Here is a 20,514-nt window from a genome sequence, read left to right as displayed (position 1 = left end):
GTAGTTTTAAAAAATCAATTTATTTATTGCAATAATTGTTTAAACAATATTAACTGACATTGCACAACATTCACAAACACAAATGGTATATCAAATGTACCTACACTTGTAATATTCACATTACACCGACAATTATTTGGCAACGGAATTTATATATACATCTTTAACACTATTAATTATACTGTTACTGGAATTAAACGGGAATAATGATGGAAAATTAATGGTAATAATAGTCAGGAAATATGTATGTTATGTGGTAAAATAATAATTAACAGTGACACAATTTATTTAAGAAAAGTAAGGTAAAAAACACTATAAATTGTGTGTACAATACATTATTTTTGATAATAGCACCATTGGGGAATCATTTTCCCTTATGTCTCGCCACAGTAACATTACTGATGACGATTTATTTGATCGCTAATGCATAATAACAAGAGTAAAAATAGAGGAAGACCTAAACAGTGCACTCATTTTCATTCTCTTCTGTTGCTGAATTGTCATTGTTTACTATTTCAGTTTGATTTCTTTAATAATTTTTGCAACTGCATTTTATCCTGATATTTTCTAAGCTCTGTACTGTCGGGATGATTTTGCTTGATATGTGTATAATGCACGTCAACATCTGTGTCCGTATGACCACATTCTTCGCACACGTACAGCTTAGAGCGTCTCTGCTTATAAATGTATTCGTGATTCAGTCCGTGTACTTTTGACAAATGAGACTCGAGCGAACATCGTTGAGTAAATGACTTGTCGCATTTTTCGCAACGATAAGGTCTCACGCCTGAGAAAAAAGAAATGGATGGGAAATTGATATACAACCCCTTTAAATTCATTAATTACCACAAGATTACAACAATTTCTCTATTTTCAAAATCACTTTAGTGTTCTTAAATGCACCAAATATTCCTTAAAATTGTCAGAAAACCATTGTAGGCCTACTTAATTCCTTGACGCACAAATCTGGTCAGTTAATTATGCGACTAGTTAATATAACTAAACTATTTTTAGTAGAGACTGTTTAGTGTTCTTCGTTGCTAAAACGTGGTTACTTTAATTAGAGAAAGCATTGTTTATTTGAACGGAAACAATTGCGGTATTATCACCACCAACCAATGAATTATTATAATCTAATATTCCAAAACATACCTGTATGTGTTCTTACATGGCGCTTTAAGTCGAATGTATCATTAAATCCTTTTGCGCAGTGAACGCATTGATAACGCTTTGTCGTGTTGTGGCATTTCATGTGTCGATTTAATAACCGCTGTAACGGGAAAACCTTATTACAAGCCTATAAAAAGAAAATATAGCAATTCAAATTATAGAATTACTTTCAAATAATGAACCATGAATATATCACAACCTCTTTGGTGTAACTCAGCTTCAGATGAATTAATGCTGGGGAATTTATCTCTATTTTGTCTTTTTCACTCGCCCTTATTTCTATTTCAATACATATTCGGTGAATTTATCATGATCAAAATTACCTTTGCTCACTAAGAATGTAGGTTGTTGTTTATTGATTTTCCACAAATAATAAATATATTTCTTTATAAATCATTAAGTATATATAAATGTGGCTGGTTATACTGTACCGTACCTTGCAGAGAAATGCATTTTCATTTGGCTGACCGTCGTTTGAAACATGATTTGACGACTTCGTTCTTCCAGGCGCTCTCTTCAACGGTGCAAACTTAGACGCATCTGGCGATGAGGATCCGCTCGATCTTAACTGTATCGGAAGTACGGACGTTATTGGTTTAAGAATAGACATTGTATGAGGCACTGGTAGTGTTTGACCGACTTGATGGACAGGGGGAATAATCGACGACGGACGTTGCTGAAAGGCGTGAAACTGTGACGTCAATCTGTCGTCGATGTTATGCTGTTGTGACATTCTGTAAACTACTGGGAAATTGTTCTGGAAAATTGGTGAAATGTAGTAATGACCGTCCTGATGGTGTTGTAACCTTTGATAGTTCTTTGAGTCAACAAGTGAAACGCACGTAGATCTTTTGTCACAAGTTGTTGTGAAAGTGGACGACGTTTGTGACGGAAATGTCTGTATATTCACTAGGTCAGGATTTGATGACATACGTTCAAATACCTCGTTTTCTGAAAAATCTGCGTCGGATATGTTTTGCGATTGTAATTCATGGCGGATATTGAAAATGTTGTCTTTTGTATGTGAAGGTGTATCTAAAGTTTCATCCAAACCTTCGTCAGTTTCAGTGCTGTACCCAGAGGACGTCTTATCACTTCCTTCCATTGTACTGTACCTACGAATTTGTGGCATCGCATTTGAAAGTGTCCCTAGTTCATTCTTTACAGAAGAAGTTCTTTCCTCTTCAACGATAAAATTACGACGTTTTCGGATAGGCAAGTGGTCCAAATAAATACTTTTTTGTGACTGCCTGGAGTCCACTTCAGTTTTAAATCTATCTTTCTCACACGTTACCATCTTGGATTCGGACGATTCGTTTCCTATGGCCACGACGTCAATGTACGGTGACGTTGGCCTGTCAGAGTTGCTGATTTTGATCTCTTTATCGATGGTTATAAATTGATAATCACTACAAGAACTCTGCGATCCAGACGATTCTGTGGAACTACACGAGGCGTGTTTGCGCTTTCTTGAAGTAACAACTGAATCACGTGACATTTCAGCTGGTGACGTAGTTTTGTAACGGTAGTGAGGACCTGGTAACCACGCGTTGGCATGTGGATATACAACATTTTCATAATCGAAACTATTTCTGTATGTTGGCTGAAAATTGCTAACACAATGATACATAGTTCTAATTAGAGATACCAAATGCAATTGATGTTTTTGATGAATTCAAAAAGCTGGTTTATTCTGAAAAGAAAATGTAGGTCATGGTTAATAAAGCCTAATAATAAACTTTAGATACAAATTGCGAGACGGGAATGTGAAAGTCGATAAGTTTTAAATGAGATAAAAAGTTTAACAAAAAAGTGTAATTTATGTTTGTTAGAAACTTGTATTGTAGTAGGCCTAAACCCATTTGAACCATAATTATTAATCGAAAGCACTGTGTGTTCTTGTCTTTTCTTGTGATAATTATTTGATCTTGATTAAGATTGATAAACATTTTAGTAAACTTGTGATTTAAAAAAAGACGAAATGACGAATTGTACTACTACATAACTGTTACTATTTACCACTCTTATAAAATGATTTTTTTTTTATAAATCATACAAGTCACTTGTTTAGACTTTCCGATATCGGATACGTTCCATTTGAAATGAAATAATAGGCGCCTCCTACAAACAAATGCATAGGAAGCTCAATGCATACATGCATATTGTTTTATCACCCTAGTATAACCATGGAGAAAAAGTATACCATTATTATTTCCTCCATGGCATAACAGTAGTTTCCTGTTTGCTATCATTTACTGTATTTGTTGAAAAGCTGAAACAACAATTATAGTGAATGTTATATAACCATTCTTAATTCAATTAACCAATAGATGCACTGATTATATTTAAATAACATAGTATAAAACCAGGGAAAAGTTTAATTTAACTCTTCCCTAAAAAACTGACTCCAACTAACGTTTATTTGATCATCAGGAATTAACAATATTTTGTTCAGTTAACAGGGATTTTTTCCGAATAAAATTGACACTTCAGATGTTATTATTTAGGTCCATATTAATGTTTGTATAGGCCTACTCTTTCATTATGATTGTTTAAATAAACCATCAAAAAGCAGCAAGATCCGGCGGCCCCATATTATTTTATTGCGGTTTTTGGGGATATACTATATTGAATTTAATAATAATATTATTTAATAAATAATAAATAATTTAAAATAATAAATAAATTATTTTTGTCATAGCATTTGAGGATTTTAATAATTACCGGTATAAAATACAATGAAAGTACAATTGATTATCAATATTTAACAACAAATGTTGTGTGTTGTGAAGTTCACTCTTATACTTAACAGTCTAGTCAAAATACACCCTAACTAACTAAACCCGCTATTATTGCATGTTGATTAGTAAAGAGTACGAAACAATACTACTTAATTAACGGTAAGATAAGAACACCATACGTTCCAGGAACAGTTACAATAGGCATAATACAAAGGAAGCACGTGTTAACTATGACACAAGTGCGGGTCATCGCGGGTACATTTTAAAGGCTAGGTACGGGCAAAAAATTTCTATTGATCATACATTCCAATAATTATCGATCTATAGTTTCCCCTATGTTTCATAATTTTTGGGATTTTATTTGTGTTACACGAGCTTGTTGAAAATAAGCACTTTCTTATCAGTGGCATTTTAAAAATAAACGGTGTGGTAAAAAATGTTATCAGATAACTAAATAAAGGTAATATAACTTGAATATTACATTTCTGGTATTTTTATTCAACTTCAGCTTTTTATTTTCACGCTGTAGCAAAAATTATCCACCGTATATCCACCATCTTTTTTCACCTTCTAGGGAGTCACCAGACATGTTATTACATTAGGTTAACTACCTAACTACTGAAAAAAGGTCTTCCTGGTTTTTATGGAAGAATTTTGCCAAATTTTGTATTTGGCCATATTAAGGGAAATTCATGTTTTATCGTCTTGATTTCTGTTACAAATATTTGATTTATGTACAATTAACCAAATATTATATTTAAAATGCATGCCTATACCTGAGCTTTAAGTGATGATGTAATCCGGTAAACCGCTATAACCGACACTTAGCAGATTACACTATACCTCCCTGATTACACCATGGAGGAATTCCGTCATGAGTATACTAAAAGAAGAAGACTACTACTTAAAAACAATTTTTTTTAAGTATCTACTCAAGTGTGCAATTACTACTGTACATTTGTTTTTGTTTTGTTTTTTGTTTTTTTTTTCCAATGTAAGTTAATTATGTAAGTTTTATCATCATTTACCTTTTATATTATTGTTGTTTATATTTGTATGGACGCACCACCGAAAGGTGTGTGCCACTGATTCGAAAGTGAGTACCAATAAATACTGAATACTGAATACCGACAAGTAAAATAGATAATACAAATAATAATAAATGTTTTGAGCGCAATAGTAGGCCTCCAAATAATGTAATGATGTGAAAATACATAGAACATTATCTTTCGCAGTTATGAAATTATTTGTTCCATTGCTGGAAATATAATTTTAATGAAAAAGTAGCTGTAATCCGTGTAGAAACAAGGCCATGTACATGGCTGCAGTCGCGTGCGCAAATTTGAGTTTACCGACCGACATAGTGAGCTGTAGAGTCGCGTTTGCACGCGACTAAAAATAATATTAGTTTGAAATGTACTATTTGTCTACTTAGTTTTCGATTGTGTAAGTTTGTCTTTGAATGGAATGCGTAAGCCTAGTGTTTAACGTTTCTCAGAATCAGATTGCCGTGCAACAATTATAGTAATTCTAATTTAACATAAACCATAAATACGATCTTGTTTGGTGCACTACGATCTATCTGACAGGTTTTCAAATTTTGTCACTAAATGCGTTCATACTTCTAGTGTGAGTCAAACACTGTTTGTTTTTTTTATTCGGAATTTTGTTATTCTGAAGAAAAGTAATCAATTATTCAATAAAAAATGTAAATTAACAAAAGAATAATTTGATATATTAAAGTGAATTAATCTTAAACTCTTCTTACCGTTTCACAAAGTGATATGTCTTTCGTCTGCTGCTTTAGTCACATACACAATTCCTAACAACTAACAACCGTACATTACTCCCTGTATTATTATTAGTACTGATTGGGCCCAGCTCTTTAACTTAATGATTCATCGTATGATGTTACATTAAATCCCCTTTGGTATGTGATACATTGCTTTTCAATGGATTACTTAGAATTGGGTCATATTTTGGGTCAATGACCTAGCGGACAATGACCGTTATCGATTATCCTTCTGTACAAATAGGCCGTGGGCTGAACACTGAAAAGTGGCTTAGTTTTTGAGTTTCGTGGTGACCCTCTGGCAGCTACCTCATCTAAAAATGTTACTTAAGTTAGGTAGAAGATGGTGAGGTTACCCATGCCTCCGTGTTTCAGAAAAGTAGATAATTTTACAAAAGTAGCCCTAGTTGAAAGTTGTGCCCGTAGGTGTTTCTCTCATAAATTATTATTTATCAATTTTTAAATTTAATTTAATCTAATTTATTTATTCTTAATAGCGCATTATATTAAAACATCTCGATGCACTTTGATTGACTGAAGTAGTGTCGTGTACTGAAACGTATAATAATAATAATATTTATTCGGCAAAAGTATTTACATTTCATCTTGAGCAAGTAATAGGCATGAGCCCAAACAGAAAACTGCTTTTACTCCATTTTAGCATGGACCTATATCTCTAATAGGTCCGTAGCGAGACTGAAAAGGAACGTACTGTAACCATGGAGGTATACATATTATACCTCTATGCTGTATATGCAACGCTATTGAACCGTATTATTTTGTAAACATAGATACTGTACTGTTATATCGTGAACTAATTTGATTGATAATTGATTGTTTCAATATAAAATTTAATTTTATATTGAAATTATATAGTAAACGTCTTTTAATTCGATAATTGATTGATTGAAAAAAAACATACAGTACTTCCTGTGTGATTGTATCGGATTATTTTCTGTTTACTTAGTTATAAAGCGTTCATGATAGTTAATTGTAATTAAACAATACAAACAAACATTGATGTATTTTTTGCACCATTAACTTTGTTTCTTTAAATAAGCAATTAGAATGATTATGGTAAATTTCTTGTCAAGAAAAACTGGGGCAATTTGAATTGAGAGTTTAAAGGAAAATATTATAGTACAAAGATAAAAACAATAAAGATGACAAATGTACACAGAAAAAAATTGAAACAATACAAAAAAGACATTAATATGTAACTGTACATTTTTACAGGTTTTCCACAAATTCATCTTGATTATTTTATTGTATCAGAAGTTTAAATTTCAATTCATCAGTATTATACTGTATATAAATATGTCTCATTTGTTTAAATATCTTAAATGTATTACAAGTTAGATAACTAAAACGGTGAACACAATTTAAACATACAAAAAAAGAGCTGGAATTGTAGGAAACTCGCTAACTACTGTATACTGACAGTAAACTACAAAATACGAATGTCTATGAATAGGAGGGGTTCTACAATTGGATTTCTTTGGTCACTGACTCTGATTAAAAAGAGATTGGTATCTTCTTCGTGAAACGATAGAAAATAATGAATTAGATTGTATTAGTTTTACTCCTAACTCATGGTAAAATCTATATATTTTGAAATTTTATTTTCAGTCATTATTATTTATTTATCTATATTGCACTCTATATTGCACTACAATTATATCGGACACTTTTATTCATGTTTTGGATCAAAAGTATATAACACGCAGAATATTTTCTTCATATCCCTTTTATTGAACCAACATTTATTTGTTTTTTATATGAAAAAATAATAAAATTAAAAAAAATATTTCCTCCATCCAAGTAAAAAAAAATTGTTTTCGAAAAATGGCCAAACTAGATAATCAAATAAAGATTCAACTGTCGAATCATTAATTACCACATTTTAATTGTATATTATTTAAACATAATCGATGCATCTATTGTAATTGTTTTAATTATCTAAAATAAAGTTCAGTGTAATTAGTCATTTTAAAGAATTACAGAAGGGGAAACTCAAACCCTGATCATAGCATTTTTTAACTAATTTTAAATAATTGTTTTATTCATAAAGGCCATAATTCAGTAGGCAATTGTTGCACAGTATCATTGGCATTTGTACTTTATACAGTAGTAAAACAGGGAGGTATAAAACATTATTTCTATACCTCCATGCGTAAAAGGTTCCACGTAAAACAATTAATTTTAGATAAAATGTATTCATATTAACGGCAAATAAATAAAATTCACGACAACATTATTTCTTCTCTCCAATTTCTATGAAATATAATTAGTTAAAAACATACTTACTAAAAAAAAAAAGCCTTCTTTGGTAAGAAAATGTACTTCTAAAAGGTGCACCTATCCGAGTGGACCGGATCCGTCTAATTGTACTTCAAGAAAAAAACGCTGGTACATAATAAAATGATTAACACCCTTCAAAGAATGGATAAAACAATAAGTTTGTTTGGACTCGTTCACTTTGTATTAGGGTGACTGTTTTATTATAATATCGTTCTTTATTAAGAGCAGGGTGTATACTGTATTCATTGTATTATTGTTTATCAATAACACACACAAAGTGGATAAAACAGTACGTTTGTTTGGACTCCTTCACTTTGTATTAGGGTGATTTTTTTATTTACAATATCTTTCTTCATTAAGCTGGAGAAGGGGTATACTGTCATTCCTTGTATATATAAAACGGTTAACAACCTTCCTTCAAAGAGAGATGGATGGAACAAAACTTTTTTTAATTAAATTTAACAGAGTGTTTTTGTTTTGATTTATCGGTTATCGTGTAATAAATAGATGGTAACAATATTGTAAGAGTCCAGTTAAAAATACAGTAATAACAATGGCGATTGAAACTATAGTGATGTGATGTTACGAGTTCCTCCATGTGCTATTCTTGGAAGTATAGGCGCGGTAATGTTGACCTAAAATCAGTCCTTGACAACATGCTTGTTTCAATATTGATTCGTTTTAACTTTTGTTTTTAACTGCAATGTATAGAATGTATAGTTATAATATCAAATCAAGAAATGAAAAATGGAAACGGGAAATTCTTTTGTGTAGGCCTATGTACTTCAATGTAGCCGCTTTTATTTGTTTAATATATAGACATTTTGTTCCAGACTGCCTCATGCCTCTGTTTTTTGTTTCGGATGTAGGCCCTGTATACCATACTTCCCCCAGGGAAGTGTAGAAAATTAATAATTTACTCTTCCCGGTACTACCTCTATAATACTACTAAGATGATTCACAAATCATAGTCAATTTTTATGTAGATATTTACGGAGTATGCAAAAAGCAAAAATTGCTTGAATAAAAATATAGTAGGGCCTATATTATATTTAATGTACGGTATATTGATTGAAGAAGGCCATTTATTTTCTGTTTTACTTTAGAGTCATGTGCTGCTGATACAATGTAGTATAATTATAATAATAATGTATTGAACATAGGCCTACACTTTTGTAACAGTGACACGACTTGACGGTGCGTTCTACAAACAAATTACTAAAAACCACAAGTTACAATACTATAAAATTAATAATAATAATAACTAATGTAATAATGACAACCAAACAGTACCCTGACATGTAGCCTAAATCTTTAAACTTTCTTTTAGTTTCAATGCTCCTTCTTTCTTTAATTCTCTACCTTTAAGCATTCGTAACTCTTACAATTTCTCCTCCTTTAAATCTCTTTTGAAAAAAAAACCTGTTTCTCTCTCTCTGATTTTTATTTCTTTCATTTTTTGGCATACTGTATATTTATATATATATATTTATTTTTTATATCTTTGTTTATTTTGTGTTTTTATAGTTTATTTTGTATTTACTGTTTGTATTGTTTGAGGGTCCCTAATGATCAGCTGATTCTGGATGGACCACCCTCATAAAATATTGTTGAAATAAAATAAAATGTACAAACCCATCCCAACACCAATATAGCCTCTACAAATCCCCATTTTTCTTCAATCAACGTAACATTAATGACATGAATTTAAATTAATACAAATAATACAGTAAAAATCATCAATGTTTTACACAACAGCACATCAAGTTTTAAATCATTTACAAGAATAAACTGCATTTTTTTTTAGTTTCCAATTTTTAAATCTTGAAAACCGTTTAAAGCCATTGGCAAAAAGTTGTTTTTTAAATTCTGCAAAGTATGTTTTCTGATGCTATCAAGTGCAGGGAAATTTAACAGAAAGTGAATTGGTTCCTCCTCTTCGGTTAAATTACATAAATTACAAGTACCATCATTTAGGTAGTGTATTGGACCCTAATTAAAATTTTGGAGCCGCGCCTTCAACAAATAGAAGAGAGAAAAAACTGTTTTTAATAAATCTAGAATCTTGAATTGAAGGTTTAGGGCCTAATCGATTTTAAATAATTCGTAGAAATGGTATAAAAAGACAAATAAAGTATTGTGAACCATTGTTTTTTTGTTGAACAACTTTTAATTAGCGCCATTAGGAAAATCGAATTAAGTTAAAAGCTGCCAATTAAGTTAAATATTGTAGGCCTATAAATTAGTAAGTAACACAAGATTTGTTTTACCATGGAGAAAATGTTTTACTCTCCATCATGACTACTACTAGAAGTAATACACCATACTTAGAATACAAATTATTGTTCAATTAGTTCAGTCATAACTCAAAAGAACAACGGCGGCGGAAGGCCGGCTCGAAGTTAGTTTTCACAAACTTTGGGGGCGCTATTTTATTTGAAATAATTTGTGTGTTTTGTAAACAATGTGTGATTAGGCTAGCTAGCAACAAAAATATAATTATGTTTACGGACGTTTAGGCCTTGGTTATGCGTTAAGAAATCCTTTTGTTAATTGGATTATGTACCCTATATCAAGATTGATCTCCAAAGGTTTGAAAATGAATGTAAATAATAGCAACGAAGATGCCAAACTACTACTCTAGGAAGGCCTAGGCCTCCCTAGGCTAGTAGTAGTTGGCCTAGTGGGGGTAGGGCCTAGTATATAGGCTAGCCTAGGCCTAGATAGAATAGATTAGTTAGAGGGTACGACCTAGCCCATCCTGTACTCCTCGGTTTTGTACTCGAGCTTTGGCCTAGCCATGATATATTATAAGCCTAGGCCTAGCTTGCTGGTAGATGGTAGCTAGTCTAACCCAACTACTGTGAGTGAGGAGTTAGTGAATTGAGCCACGGAACAGGAAATTACTGTATTACATTCTTTTGCCGACAGCTCAAATTAGCCTCTCTAGTAGGGCCCTAGTTAGTAGGCTAGCTAGGCTTGGTCTATCTATCAATCATTATCTTTCTAGGCCTATTATGCTCTAGTACTAGGCCTAAAATCCTTTATCGTATCTTTACGTACCATTTCTTCTTTTATTAATTAAGGTTTATTTTTTTTAAATGCGTTCATTTATTTCAGTTTACTACAGTAATTTTGTAACATAACACAACAACAATCAAGATGGGAAGTTATGATTATGATCAGAAATGGAGAAGCAGTCATTCCAAATACGAAAGTTTTCCCAAAACATTCCAAAATTCATCTCAATTTTTACCAAAGTAAGTGTAATAATACACTCTTTTTTCTCCATGATCAATCACATTGCAGGCTGCAATGCTCTACCCATTTTCGAGAAAAGTATCATGTTCCTTATTAATATCATGAATATAAAACATTCATTATTTGTTTGCTCACACTCACTCACTCACTGTGTCCAATCAAATTACAAGAATCTACATGAGCATATGTAACACCTTTGTATCTCATCTGAAGGCAATAAGAGTAAACCATCTTTGGACAGATTCTAATCTAAACTAATGTCTTCAATATAAATAATGCTAATCCAGCTAAAAAAAAATACTCAATCATTTCTGAAAAGTTACATACAAAATGTATTTTGCTATTATTAATAATACAGTACAGATATATAATGACAAGAAGGATTTTTTTTTTAAATATAAGGTTGCCACAATCTCCTGGCTTTGATGACATTGAAAGAATCTCGCCTAGTCTCCGATCCAGTAGGTATCCTGTTATTCCACCTTTGACCTCTCCTGATGACAGGTTAGTCAACTGAAAATTAAATTGTTTTGTCAGGTGCTAGTAAAATTTGTAGCGAACTAATATTTTTTTTTTAATGCATACAACAATCTTTGCAAAGCGCTGAGAATTTACTGACCAAATTAAAAGAATCATGGAGTGTACAATGCCTTAAAATAAACTTAAACTTTCACATCGCGTCTGGGTTCGGTCTGGCACCCTGAGAAAAAATCACAAGCATTGAGCATGAACTTGGTTTATCTGTTGTCAAGCAAGGTCATCCATGCTCACTGTTGATTGGTCAAAAGAAAAAATGTATGATTTCAGCAAACAAATCACTTCTTATCCATCGCTCCAAGTCCGAATCAGGTAAAGATTCAAATTGTACGAGTTTGTACGATTCAATGCTTTACCACTGGACACTTTTTCCGTGATATTTTTCTCAGGCTGCTGGACTGAATCTGGACGTGATGCGAAAGCAGCTTTAGGCTAGGTACAGTAGAAGACTTTGATGGTGGCTGTCCCCATCCAGCACAATAACATCCATGTTAATGTTTTAAATACAGATTACACCATGCAAGACAAGGTGACTATCCACCACATTTTCCTCACAATTCCTATGACCCTCTGGATGACCCTTATGGTATATCACACAAGCTCAAAACCAGGCCATATCAACGTAACTACCCATCTTCTGCTGAGCCATTGGAGACATTTCGTTTTCAAGAAGCTTTTAATCCTGTACATGTTGATAGAAGTCTTGGTCATTTCTCGCCACACATTCATAACAGACGTGTTAAGCAGGATGAAGCCAAGGTATAATACATTTACTTGTTGTTATGCACACAGTACTGGTACCTTATTTATGTGAATACCTGGTTTAACAAGCACGAATGTGCGATACTCGAGGTACAGCAAAAGAAGCTGTAATGACGTCATAAGATGGTATGTGACGTCACATATACATCAATAACCTCGGTACCAAATACGGCTATACGGTACCATCTTCGAGACGTCATATGGCTGCATCCGGTTTGAAATTAAAAAAGCCGGCTCTATAGCTTTGAGGACATGTCCCTGTAGTATATTCATGCCAAATCCCAGCTCAATACTACAACGAATAAGGGAGGAGTAGTACTTTTTAAATCGCACTTTTTACTCAATAGTGTCGGATGGATAAGAGATAAGAGAGTCCTAGACTCAGGTACCCCGAGTAAAAATACTAAGTATACATATCTAAAAAGCTAAATTAATGCCCCATTTGTCTTAACACACATTAATTAAAAGTTTTTATTTGTCATTTTCATTTATAGATATTGGATGGGCCATTTAATATCATATAATAGTTATTCACTTTGACCAAAAATTGGATTACTTACCCGATGAAACGATTACTGAAAGAAAAATTGTAGACAGAGCCCCTTTGTATGGTATTCATTGGGATCTTTGTTAACTTTTTTTTATCTTATAATAATCAATGATCATTAAAGACCCATTCCCTACAATTTGTGCCATTTTGTAAAAATAATGCATATATATTACTTTAAAAACATTAAACCAGGTCATTCCTTGTCTTAGATGTACGATTTATGGTAATTTATGATCAAAAGAGAAAAACAATGGTGAATGTACTCTCGTTCCTAGCTAGGCTTAGTTTTGTAGGCCTAGCTGGTAAACAACAGTAACGTACGAACGTTGTCTAGTTGCTGCATTATTTGTCTTTCTATTTTTGCCAGAATCCGTAATACAAATTGGGGGAAACCCGGTATTTTCGCTGAAAAGTTACGATTCTTCCATTTATTTTGTCCTTCACGTTCGATCCAAAGTAGGTGAATGACAGAAGAAAAACTAAAATATCAATCCGCGTGCAATGCATGTTGGGATTTATAGCGGGCCGCTATAATTATTAGAATCAACAAGTGGCTTATTCAAAGTTTGATTTTTTACATCTATTAAGCTCTGTCTATACTATCAAACTTTATGCGACAAAAAAATGTGATGTGTACTGTGTACAAACTTCAAATTTTAAATATTTTATATATTTGACAATAAATGCTGTGCAAGCAGCGCATTCATTCATTCATATGAACATGATGATGTCCTATCACTATCATATTTTGGTATATTACTACCATATTTGGGCACATCACACTGTTTAATCAAACTAGGTTGATAGTATAAGAGGAACTATTCACACAACTAATTTATTTGTGCTGCCCTCTTTAGTCCAAACCAGAATAATGTCAACATAGGAGATTTAAAAAAAAAAAAAGAATAAAAACCATTCTGTTACATCTGCTGTTTTAAATAATCAGGTTTTTTAATGTGTCAACAAGCAGCTGCTGTTTATGAATCAATTAGTTTGTAACTGGAGTACTGGTAATAAGAAATGTGTAAGAAATGACTGCACTGTTCCCCTAAGACCCTAGAAACATTGCAGAAACAAAAGCCTTGAAACTTTCCACTTAACATGCCAAACCTTTTTTAAAGGTTCTGTCACATATGCCAGAACAAGTTATTAAAAACAGAGGGCACCACCACAATATATGATTTTATCACTTTCTACAATAAAACACAACAAACAAATGGAAGATCTCATTATTGTCTAGGTGCATCTTCTCAACACCACCCCGTGAAATGTTCTATGACGTTTACATGTAGGTTAAAAAAAACTGTTTTTGCCAAGTATTATTATTTCCAGGCCGCCTGGAAAAACCTGGCAGCCAACGTATTGAAAAGTTTTGTGTATTTACTATTATAACACACCATGTGGGTCACATGATATTCAATAACTATTCCATTGAACCCTTACATCGTCAAGAATGCTATTTTCGTATATGCCCAATGAATTTTGATATATACCTGTTGAATTTAGTGCAACCATGCGCTGCACAAGGCTAAGCTGTGGATGTTCGAAAATCAACCTGTAGTGTGTGCTGTTATAATTTTTATACTCCACATATAAAATTGAAATCATAGCCTAGCATCTTGATAATGCCAATGTGTTATAAAACAAATATTTAGAGGAAATTATATATTTGTTGGTCATTCTTCCTGTCACAAAATTATGTATTATTAATTATTAGTCATAATTGATTACTGTAATTAGGTAGATAGGTGATAAATAACATGTTTTATAGCTTATGCCACTCTCTGTACCAAGTGAGATTTCGGGTGTAAGTTTTATTCTTATTGCTCCATGGCAGACAAATTATTTGTAGTTTGCCTTTTTTTTAATAAACTGTCGATAACAAGTTTTATTACTGTCGTGGTTCGGGAATCCTTAATATTGATTTGCTAGGTTTAGACCATTAAGGTTTGGTTTGTGAAGCCATGTATCCCATGCAACAAAACAATACGCAAGATGAGGCTGCATTTACTCTGTATCATTTATTTTTCTAAACAGGAACAAACCCTGTATAAAACAACGTCATAATTATTATTTTTCCAGCAGTGTAATATAATTCAACAATAAAAACAATCACAAGCAAGCTTACTATAATATGGTCACTTCACTAATTATCAATTAGTATTACTGTATATAACATTTAACGAACTTATACCTGGATCCAATACACCAATTTCATACTACTAATCACATCAACCTGGTAAGTTATCCAATTAACTTCAACATGGTATGTGATACAACTAACTTCAACATGTATGCTATCTAATAAGACAAAGCTGTATATCAAAGAGAAATTAAAAACAGTGAATTCATTGTCGTTACAAATAATGAACGATAACAACTTAACTCGGTTATGCACATGGAGTAATACTGTAAAACATTATGGTTGTATAGAAAATAATTATCTACTCACAGTATTGGCGAGAATCCACACTTAAAAGAAATACAGTATATAACATGTCTTACTCAGACAACAACTAAAACAACTTCTGCAGAACCAACGCTCACGCAGCCTATTCGATATAATCATTCACCTGATATGCAAATACGCCCGCGAATACCAGTAGTGAACAATAGCAATGCAATGCAATATATTGCGCCACCAATAATGTAGGTATAAGAAACTTCGGAATCTTTCCGATCCATTACAATTTCCCCGCTTGGATGCCCTTTTGACCCAAAAGGAGCGAAACAAACAAATTTATTTTTGAAGAGTGGACATGGGTAAACGATATCGATTTTTGTGAACACCTTTTGTAGAACGAGATGATCGCCTTGGAATTACTCCCGAATCATCACGCTCAACATCTATTTGTTTATCAGAATTCACATCTACAACAATCTTAAAACTTTCAACATCATCGTCAGATTCAGACTCACAACTTTCATCTTTATAGTTTACATCCGCTTCTAGACCATCATACGGCAACCACTCATTCCAATCAAAATGTACCGGTTCTTCCACCACACTCCTAGGATCTGATCGCAATCGCCTGCGGTTAACATAATTCAAAGGACCCCCAACTGCAGAGCGGATACCAAAAACGTCTGCTTCTTTGTTAATAGTCTCAACAATATATGAGTGCTCCTCGAACTTATTAGCCAATTTATGTCTAGTATTAAAATGTCTTCGGCGAAGTAAAACCCGATCACCAATTTCTAATATTTCCTTCGGAGAACAAGACTTATAACGATGCTCTTCTTTAGCTGCTGCTGATTTGATTCTACGTGAAACCACTTCATATGCCCTCTTCATGAGATCAGCTTCTTTAGTCAAATAATCAAATCAATTTACTTCGAAGATGTTTTATCCTGACATTGGGTTGTATTTATTATCATAATGCTTTCTTGAGCTTGTTTTTATTTCAGAATTTTAAAATAGCAGCACATGATATTGCGGTTGATATACTAGAGGAAACTACGTCAGATATGGTACAACATGTAGCGGAAGAAACCTCAATAATGGCTAAAAAAAGGTACAATTACAGTAATTTGAAAATTACAGATTTGATGTTTTTGTGTTTTGCAAGAAATTTTGTTTATCCTACTTCAGCAAAACCCTCCTTTTTTGGGACACCCTTTTTAAGGGGACATCTTCCTGTGAAACTAGCAAAGGTTCGCTTTTGGTGGGTCCTTCTGGTGCCCCAGAATTCTATATCTTTATCTTTTTTTACTATTTCTCCAATACATTCTCATTCAGTCTCTTGACTAGGAAAAAGATATCAAACTCCAACCTTCTGTTTGATATACAATAAAGCCCCTGTTATATCTTGTATCAGAAAACACACATAAGTAGATTCTTGTCATTTAATTGGAGGATTGTTGTCACATGATATTAAATAAATGTTCTATTACACTCTTAATCACATCATCGAAAGTGCATTGACATCATATGCGAGTACTGCAATTTCGTTTTGTGCACATTTTGTTACACAGCGAGCAACCACACAAGAAACACAATGCTAGACTGTTGTTTACTGACGATGTTCGATCAACCTTTTATCTTTCACACCATGACATTATTTGCACTATTACACTCATAAACATTTGCATACTATTGAAAAATATAACCATACACTGTTATTGACAATTGTTGAATATGCCATAGGCAGTTTATAACTTCTCATTTCTACATGCTTGTATTTTATTACTTAGATTATGGCTGATTTATTCTGAAGACAGTAGGTATTATCATCCAAGTTTTACCTCTGTTCACGATGACGTCTTAAACGAAGAACTGCGTGCCATTATTAAAGAGGTCGTCAATGAAATGGTTACAGATTACTTTAAATTAAAAGCAACAACTATTAATGAACCTGACATTAAGAAAATAGAAAAACCAGAATTTCTACGGGGAAATGTAAGTCATTGAACTCTTTAAATTAATTGAGTTTTTTTATTTTGCTTTTTTCAAATGATATTTTAATGGTGTCAATTTACACAAACTAAATTGTAAATTCATACATCCGTTTGTAACGAAATACTTTCAAATTTTCCAGTGGGAATTTTGAACTTTATTCTTTTTCAGTATTTGTATGCTTGTAGGCATTTCATATAAGTACTTAATTAATTTGCCATAGAAGGTTAAAATGATTTATTGCTTGTAGAAGACCATATTATTAGATCATTTTTTTAAAGTATTATATTATTATTATTATTATAATATTATTATTATTATTATTATATTATGTTGGGTATTGTTGTCTTGATAATACAGAATTTGGAAAAGTGAAATATCGATAGAATTGATGAGCATAACCAAAACATGGTGCTTGAATAATTAATTGTTTATATATATATATTTTTTATATTCTAACTATTTTTGAATTGTACATAATACTTTTAAATTAGAATATTGATCTTTTAACTAGTTTTGTAAATCATTTGTATAATCTTTTTTTTTAATGTTTAGCTTGTTAATCACATATTATATAGTCTTTTATATCTCACTTATATTTATGTAAGTTCAACGTTTTCAGGCTGCTTGTTGTTTATGTCTATATGTTGTTTTATACCGTAATTAATAAAAATAAAAATCAATCTTGGTCATCTGCATTTATAGTAAACAATATTTATGCCATGCCAGGGCTTTCCAAAGGTAGCAAATGCATTTTCCCCTTCAGTTAATGAACTAATTTACCAGGATGTTTTTATTTTATATTAAAAAAATAATTTAGAAAAATTGCACTTATTGGCATGCGGGAAGATGACTCGAAATATCCACCAATGATTATTGAGTCTGATAGGTTAATTTTGTTAATTGTTCAATTCCTTCATCACCAAAACACTAGTACTGATTGATTCATAGGATGGAAGATGAATATAATAATAAAGAAATTAGGTTCATTAAAAGTCCATAAATAATTGTTTGCTTGGGTGAACAGCCTTTAGGTCACCAAGTAGCCCTTGTTTTGTAGAGAAACTTATTAAATAATTTCCAATGAGGAGCTTTTTTTATTTCACCACACTTCATTGAACAATTTATCTGTTGTCTAAAGACTATGCACGTTCCGAAACATTCGATAGTGCTGCATAGTCTTAAAGGTTGTTTTTCACTTGGATGCAACACAACGTAGTGCAAAGCAAGTGAATTGACCAATCACAAGCATTAGTCAAGTGTGGTGCAACCTTTTGGAAACAAAGTTTAATCCTATTCCATAAACCCAACCCACATTTCCAATTCACAGATTGACTGCTACACCAACGTCAATCCATAAAAGATTTACATTTTTTTCTCCTTTTTTAGATGCCTGAAATATTTACAGAGGTGTTTCAAAATGACATATCAGATGAAATATACAAAGATGCATTGTCATCAGTAGTGCATGATGTCATAAATAGTATACTGAAGTCAGAGGTCAAACCAAATACTAGTTCACAAACTAATGTAAGTCCATAATGATGTAGTTTTATTTGTATTCAAATATAATGTTTTTAATCATGTTTAAAAGGATACCTAATACGGTAAAACCCCTATTGAGAGGACACCTTTGGGCCCCAAAAAATGTCCCCTTAATACATGTATCCAAAGTAGAGGTTGACAGATGAACGCGATGTTACCAAACTTTATGTTCCTCATGTTCACCAATCATCTGATGAACATTCAATTTCAACGTTTGATCCAGCTAAGTGGACTAACTTCAGTAAAAAAATACACAATTCAACGTCAGTGACAAATTTTAGATAAAACTATTAAAAACACACTTTTTTCCTAAAAAGTAATGTTCACCAGATGATTGATGTGGTAAAGCGTTTTGATAATTGTAAAGGCGAAAAATAAATGACAATGTTAATGTTACTGTACAGCTTGCTTAATTGAAACTGCTGAGGGTGACTACATGATTAAAATGTGCACACGCTTATGATTTAACTCCCATTTCTCAACAAACTCTTAGTACTTAGTAATTTCCTGATCACTCTAAGCCCTTTTGACACTTAATTTTTTGCCTTGTGTTGAAATTGTAAATAAAATTGGCATAAAATCAGATCTAAATAAGTTAGATGCACAAACTTGGTGTCTAAAAACATGTACTACAGACTATAGGAATCCATTAGGCCCTGTTGACACTTCAGTTTTTGCTTGGTATTGAAATGGCGGCCATTTTTCAAATGGTGACCAATTTTATATAAAATGTGCTTAAAATCTGATCTAAATATGGTAGATTCACGATCTTCTTTTCGGCAAAGAATCTTTAATAAATCAATTTAAATAGTTTATGGTTACGGTACCTAATTTATCTGAAGTTCATGAAATCGTAAATCTGGAATTTTTGTTTCACAAATTGGTAAAGGTTTAGTTGGTATAGAGCCATGAATAGGATTTTAAAGCCTTGCTTCTGTTCAATCGTCCATTTGTATGTAACTTCACAGATGATGTAAATTACCAAATTTACATCCTACAATTCTACAAGGTGTAACTGCCGGTATATTTGTGATATTACCTCTGCCCAAATCAACTAAACTGATCATCAGATTCCGATACAAAAAATGATTAAGCATCCCCAAAATGTGTATTTCAATTCAAATTCGAGAGCGAGAGCCCGCCACTAAGTCACAGAATGATTTAGCAAGAAGAGACAACAAGAACATTGAAAGCACTGTTGTTATCTGGTGACAAAATAATAATTAATTAAGAATTCCTTGTTTGAAGTACATGTGTTTAGACACCAAGAATGTGTATTTACCTAATTTAGATCTGATTTATGCACATTTTATATACAATTTTGAAAAATGGCCGCCATTCCAATATAAGGCAAAAAATTAAGTGTCAACAGGGCTTAGAGTGATCAGAAGGGATTAATTAGGATATCTGGCTATGTTTAGTGAAAAAGTGAAATATACTGTAAATAGTTTTGCTTGTT

General features: G+C 32.4%; 2 protein-coding genes across 3 annotated transcripts in view; one reads left to right on the top strand and one right to left on the bottom strand.

The window, feature by feature from the left end:
• The first annotated feature begins 10,456 nt into the window (after window positions 1–10,456).
• LOC144849722 (neuropeptide Y receptor type 1-like) overlaps window positions 10,457–20,514 on the top strand; it is a 47,828-nt gene continuing 37,770 nt past the window's right edge. For both annotated transcript variants that reach the window (XM_078706746.1, XM_078706744.1), the window contains exons 1-7: window positions 10,457–10,595; window positions 11,125–11,264; window positions 11,668–11,769; window positions 12,312–12,561; window positions 16,523–16,629; window positions 17,309–17,513; window positions 18,900–19,040. In XM_078706746.1, the coding sequence (XP_078562872.1) occupies window positions 11,167–11,264; window positions 11,668–11,769; window positions 12,312–12,561; window positions 16,523–16,629; window positions 17,309–17,513; window positions 18,900–19,040 (903 nt within the window). In that variant the 5' untranslated portion in view covers window positions 10,457–10,595; window positions 11,125–11,166. The remainder of the gene's footprint in view (window positions 10,596–11,124; window positions 11,265–11,667; window positions 11,770–12,311; window positions 12,562–16,522; window positions 16,630–17,308; window positions 17,514–18,899; window positions 19,041–20,514) is intronic.
• LOC144850341 (uncharacterized) lies at window positions 15,047–16,416 on the bottom strand. Its single transcript, XM_078707603.1, has 2 exons — window positions 15,567–16,416; window positions 15,047–15,429 (listed from the first exon to the last, which is right to left on the bottom strand). Exon 1 carries the CDS (start codon window positions 16,407–16,409, stop codon window positions 15,855–15,857), a length of 555 nt encoding a protein of 184 aa, XP_078563729.1. The 5' UTR covers window positions 16,410–16,416; the 3' UTR covers window positions 15,047–15,429; window positions 15,567–15,854.

Source organism: Antedon bifida, chromosome 8 (assembly GCF_963402885.1).
Source record: "Antedon bifida chromosome 8, ecAntBifi1.1, whole genome shotgun sequence".
Classification (NCBI taxonomy): Eukaryota; Metazoa; Echinodermata; class Crinoidea; order Comatulida; family Antedonidae; genus Antedon; species Antedon bifida.
This window is presented reverse-complemented; position numbering and strand designations above follow the sequence as displayed.

What these genes read in the sequence shown, in the direction of transcription:
- LOC144850341 (XM_078707603.1), bottom strand. Translation starts at nt 16,409, where the DNA reads ATGAAGAGGGCATATGAAGTGGTTTCACGTAGAATCAAATCAGCAGCA.